The sequence below is a fragment of the Gavialis gangeticus genome, unplaced genomic scaffold (assembly GCF_001723915.1).
Source record: "Gavialis gangeticus isolate Ggan-Ray unplaced genomic scaffold, GavGan_comp1, whole genome shotgun sequence".
Taxonomy (NCBI): Eukaryota; Metazoa; Chordata; order Crocodylia; family Gavialidae; genus Gavialis; species Gavialis gangeticus.
Genome location: NW_017729032.1, coordinates 187,932,497 through 187,938,930, shown reverse-complemented (window position 1 = coordinate 187,938,930; position 6,434 = coordinate 187,932,497). Strand labels below are relative to the sequence as shown.

Below are 6,434 nucleotides of genomic sequence, written 5' to 3'. Positions count from 1 at the left end.
AGTGCTGTAGAGTTTTATAAACAAATACATATATAAATGGTATATAAATGATACATATATAAATACATATATACATGGTATACACAACACAAGCCCTCTTGCTCCTTGCGCCCTGTAATCCCTCAGCATTTGCGCTGTTATTCTTATCATTTTATGCCTACAAGTGTTTTCCTTAGTTTCCACTGAACCAACATGCATTTTAAAGCAGAGATATAAGCCCTTCTGTTAAATGCTGTAATAATTTAGAAGCATACACTTCAAGGTTAGATCTGGTATGTACAGATGATAGAGTCCAATTCTTTTTCATTAGAAAACTTTATTTTTCTTTCAAGTATTACAAAAGTTTACACTGGCTATGGTTACATGTTTTTAAAAGAGTCTCATAGTCTTACATGAACAAATACTGACATCACAAACCTAAGAATGTTATATAAAAGTACAACTTTAATTTTACTCCCACATGAAAGAAGAAACCATATTTATTATATTTTTTTTGTTTCTTATTTTACTGTCATTGAACAGACAATGCAATTGCTTATAAAACCAATAAAACTTCAATCTGACCACAGTACTTATTACAAAGCAGTACTTACCCTTGCTCCCCCCTCGTCCTGCAACCCCTGTTTCTAAGCTGCATTTGCTGGAACCCTGTAGGCACATTTGTTTTCAATGACAGTTTACATCAACCTTTTTTCTTTGTGGAATAAAGTTAGATCTGCATTTACTGCGTGGGGTTCTAGCTGGAGTCAACTCCATAGTATACCTATCTTAAGAATAGCAAGACAACACTTGTCTGTGTGTTAAATTTAACACAGAGAGGACTATTGTCTAATTTTTGTTAACTGTAGGTTATAAAACTGTCACTGCTTGCTCATTACTTTATATATAGAAATCTTAGTAGTAAAGACCACCCTAACCCCTGCTCAGAAGAAAGTATTAGGACATTAGGAGGCATTTAGGTTTAGCATTGTTTTTAATTGGTATGTTTATGATTCAGAAGTAGATAAACTGTGAAAAGGCAAAACATTAGTGCTCCTACTGAGACCTCTACTAACCTCTCTTCCTGAGAGCACCTCTACTAAATACCCTGGAGCAAAGTCTAGGATCACTTACATTCCAGCAACTCTCACTGGGAATTATTCAATTAAAGCAGCGCTCCTTCCACCCCCTTTTCTCTCATAGGTCTAAATATACAATAAAATATATGTATTGAAAAAGCAACTACCAGGTGTCTAGGAAATCACTATATTCTGTTTTTATCTTCACTTTTTTCTCCACTGAGTGGGCAAAATACACATGTATTTGATGAATGGTGAAATCAAAATTGTATTATTTTAAATGGGAAGAATAAAGAGAAAGAAGAGGGTATTGATTGTACTTATTATTTTAACAAAACCAAACCTTTCTCCCTCTTTATTTACTTCATTATTGTCTTTCATTACTGGCATCTCCCACAGATTTTCCTATGCAGATGGTCTGAAAGAGTTTGCCGAGGTTCACTTCAGAGTAGCTACTCATGGACAGAAAGGTGTCTACTGTGTTCTTCAGCTTTTTGTAGACCTCCTTTATTTTCTTTAAGGCCAAGTTCTTCTCCGCCCACACTGAAGGAAAAATAAATGAGAGAACATATACACACATTAGATGATCACCAAGAAAAATATTTTATGTTACCTGGTATTACAAACTTTAACACAAAACCAAAATTTGCTCCAATACCCTCAGACTTGTGATTTGCTTCTCATTTTTCACCTATCCTTCTCAGCAAGATTAAGAGTGAAGGCCAACTTGTAACTCTGAGACCAAATCCTGTTCATCAAAGCCCATCTGCTATTCTTGCAACTGAATTGGCACAGGAACTCCTGTGAGTAAATAATATGAGGCACTGCTTGTCCAGTAACCTGCTTAAGTGAGAGTCAAGTGGAGATTCAACCAATACCAGTACCAGTGCTCATTCAGAAATGTTTATTTGAAGAAATTAGAATTTCACCTCACAGATGAAGTAGCAGAGTCTAGTGACTGGAACTGGAGACAGGAGAGTCACTTTTTTTTGGACCTCCTAAACCTCTGTTATAAAACTCTTAAAAACAAATGGTGAAAGGTCAAACATTTGTGGCCATTGCAGGGACTGAATTTGAAATACTTGTCAGCAACAAAAATACTCTATCACCAGAGATTGAGCACCCCCACCCATGTCCATCATGGGATTACAAATATAAGAGCACCTGTCCATCTTCCACCTTGCAGAATGCCCTCTCGCAGTGTCACACAGTGGTCCACATTTTGTTGCAATGTAAAGGGTCCAAAATAGAGCCAGATATCTATGGGGATTTTGTCATCAATTTCAATGACGCCACAATCTAACACTTAGTTCCTATTCCTTACTTATACACCACATATCTGGAATACCTTGGGCAGGTCAAAGTGTTCCCACATTTTCTCACTGACAGAATGGAGATAATACTTATACTAAAGTACTTTGAGACCCTTGACTGAAGGAAAGGAACTTAGTACAGACTAACAACATAGAACTGCCCACCATCCTGCCTCTACCCTACAATATACAGAACAAGATTCTCCTGAGGTACCAGTGAATATGGCCATTCCAATGTGCTTGTTTCATATGCTTGTGAAGAGACCCCTGAAGGATGAAACAAACAACAAAAAAGGCAATTTGAACATTGTATGAATTTGTTGGCAAAGATGATATCAGATTTACCCAAAGAACCTTGTCTGCCTTGGCAAAGTCAAGATGCTTTATTTGTTTAATTTAATTCTACAACACCATAGAAGAATAAATGGTGTTGGATTCTTGGATATGCATGCCTTTACTAAAAATGAAAATGTAACCCAACTAAGTGTTAAAACCACCAGAGCCTCGTGGAAAGAGTAACTCAGTGAAGAAAGATCAAGTCTAACAATACTTCCCTTTCCAAAACAACATTTGATTCCAACTACGTCCTCTCTATTAAAAAAACCCAGGTAGATTCAAAAGGCCTTGTAGCATGTTCAGAAGGGCGGCAGATTCAGACTAGTTTGGATTAGTGGATACAGAGAAAGGAAATAATTTCCACAACTGAAGGTCCTTTCCAGAGAACACGTCCTCAGTTTTTGGCAGGGATAAACGGGGTGGGAAGATAAGGGGAGTTTCAGCTGAAGCATCACTGCTGATGGAAACTTTTTTGGCAGTACAACACAGGGAGACAGGCAATCTCTCAGGTGTGAGCAGCTCTCAATCCATTTAGGTATTACTGAAAGCATGCATCTCGCAAGCATCCCACATAGTGTTTCTATTACACATCAATATTGCCCTGCAACAGCTGTTCCATCTCACTCCTGACTGTCCTTTAGAAGAGTTTCAGCACTGTACTGAGCATTTCACTGCACTAATTCTCTTGGAAAAATACAATAAAGTAAATATCCAACATAAAAATAAACAACAGCTATTACCTTTTAAACAACAGTTATTGCTACATTTCACATTTGTTAAAAATAAATCATCTTCAAGGGCAGTACATTCGTTCCTAGATGCACAGCAGTTACAAATTTGGAGGGACCTCTGGCAACTTTCAGTCCACTTGTATGGGGGAAGAAAACAAGAGGCTTCTACCCCTGCAGCACATTACCTAAAGACATTCCACTGATTTAGCTTGTTTCCTATCCAAGTGACTAAATGACTCATGTAGTGTGTGAAGCCTTGGGAAAGACCTTGAGAAACTGCTGCCCCCCGCCCTGAATTCTAAAAAGAAGCTATAACACATCCATGTCTTCTACAGATTTTTTTTCAAGATAGACTCAGCCTAATCACTGGATAAAATATATATCTAACCTCATGCATTGTTGACAATTTTCTTGATCCATATCTTTAGATTTTCACATTTATGTTTTCAACCTGTTACATTTTTCTTCTTTTCCAAATGATCATGATAGTTAAAATAAGTATATATCTCAGTTTAGAGTTCTTCTGTAAGTACTTTACAAATAAGTCTAATGAAGACAGCTTTAAGCCTGTAAAGAGTTACCATCATGCTTAATTTTAGGCACATATCTATTTAAAGTCATACATTCATGGACATTTTGAGCAATCTCAGGATCATGACCTACACTGAATTACTTTTTGTTACCACTCAGCTAATAATAACATTACTTTTTATTACTGGCCTTAAAAGAACTTAAAATTTACCATAAAGAGATGGAAAACTCTGTTTAGAAATTTAATTACATTGGAATCATTATAGCACCTAGAAACTAATTATATCTAAGGCCTAATTAAAAATAAACTACTACAAACTGTAGCAACTCAGTACATTATTCCCTCCCAATGTGCTCCCCACCCCAAAAATATTTCAGAAACACTAAGTAGCCTGTAATTTACTAAAACACATCATATATTAATGTGGCTTTTTTGCAGCTAGGGGAATTTTTGCTGAAAGCACCAAACTATGTGTGTTCAAATTCAAAGTTCAAAGCTAGGCTAAAATTGTTTTAAAGCTTCAAAGAGCTCAGGAGGGACCAAGGTGAAGTGTATCCATGTACAGAGCCAGCTGGTACGTATGAAAAGAACAGGAGGATGCATTAATCATGAGAACAACCAGACAAACAATAAAACAATGTTTAAGCAGCAAATGAAAATACAGCCATATATATAACTCAAAATCAGTCTCAACTCATTCCACTGGTAGAAATTCTAGTTTTTGTTCCCAAGACCTAAACATTCATTGTTCACAGTAACCATTCCGAAAATTTCCATTAAATGCATTACAAAGAAATTTAGATGGAATTATTTATGTAAAGGGAAAAGTGGACTGAGGAAGGAGAAGTAATAGGAGCTACAATGAAGATTAATGGAGGTAATTCAGAGTCTTAATCCTAAAATATTTGAAATACAATGTTATACTACTAAATTCAGACTGCAGTCCTATCTGCAGTACAGCAATACCATGCATTTGAATGACACAAGTGCATCTGATAACTGGGGAGAACAGATTTAAAGAACTGTAGTAATACAGAGCAGGGGAAGATGAGAGAGGACACAGCTCCTGATGTGTTTACCTCCTCTGCTGATGGGATATTGACTTTTCCCACCAGGTTGGTTAGAAAGGGGACTATTTACGCTGCCACACAGCAGAGTAAGAATGACAACCAGCATCACTCTGTGCTCCTCTTAGTAAAAGACAACTGTGACCGCTGTATATCACACAGCTAGTCAATACCTTCAAGTTACCATACCATCTAACTTAAAGATGCATATAAAAGCTCACACTTTCTTTCTAAATGAGAATTTAATCAATAATGCACCTTTTCAGAACAAAGCTATAAAAAACAGACTGCAATTGCTTTTCAGCACTCAGTAACACATATGAAAATAGTTTTATATGTATTACTACCATACTGTTGTTTTATATATCTGCATACAATGGAAAGTATTCATTTCACTGTTGTTGGAACCGGTGAATATTTAATATAAACATAAATGTACAGAATAATCAGCACTGTATCATAACTGGGATTAGATTTAAACAGTTTGTATCTTAAAATACATAGTCTAAAAATAAACATGAGCATGTAATTCTGATCTTGCAAAATGACATTTGGGTATTACGTTCTCTAAAGCAAATTAATTACTAACTCTTGGTAAATATTTTAGAATCTCTTCACCAAATACATAGGGAAAATCTCACTTAAGCCCTTCCGAAAATATAAACTGAATTTTTATTGATATACACTACACATTCAACACCATACAGAATTTCCCATACACACTTCTTATGTGTATGTTTTTATTCTGAAAGAAGAAATTATTTTCTTTTCACAGAGGTACTTGAAACTTATTTACCCCACACTGTTGTATTGATGGCTGAGGCAAAGATGGAAAACGGCTGGGGATTACTTAGTATCTTGTTAGGTATTTACTATTCAGTATCCCTTACTACCATCCCTATAAAATGCTATAAGCATAACCTGATAGTGAGGACCAAAGGTACTTTTGTTCTTGTCTTCAAGAAGATGTAGCACAATGAAAGGCTTCAAGACTTTATTTCTACTGATTTGAGAATGGGAGTCTTCCACAGTATCTTTATTAGGAGACAATTTCTCACTCTGAGTGTTCTTTCTGACAACCTGAGCTTGATAGTGCAAAATAAAAATACACTTACATTCCTGTGTGTACGTGCATGTGCTTATATTTTATACATGAGAAATAAAGCATTTCCATTAATAAATTTTCAAACTGTTGATTTGTCTAAAAGCAAACAAAACCAAGCATAGTCTGTCACTCTTATGTGTTAAGGATTCAGTGAATCACACATGTACGATGTCATGTCTCTCTAATACTTTTAGTTGAACACTTAAAGAACATTTTAAATTAGAAACCATTAGGAACTGAAATTTTTACATCACCTACTGGTTATTGTATTTTAATTATAGCAAACTTAGGC

At 35.7% G+C, this 6,434-nt stretch overlaps 1 protein-coding gene across 1 annotated transcript in view; it reads right to left on the bottom strand.

Moving 5' to 3' along the window:
* Positions 1 to 970: 970 nt before the first annotated feature.
* POLA1 (DNA polymerase alpha 1, catalytic subunit) overlaps positions 971 to 6,434 on the bottom strand; it is a 367,464-nt gene continuing 362,000 nt past the window's right edge. Inside the window, exon 37 of the mRNA XM_019524511.1 lies at positions 971 to 1,601. Within this exon, the coding sequence (XP_019380056.1) occupies positions 1,426 to 1,601 (176 nt within the window). The 3' untranslated portion in view covers positions 971 to 1,425. The remainder of the gene's footprint in view (positions 1,602 to 6,434) is intronic.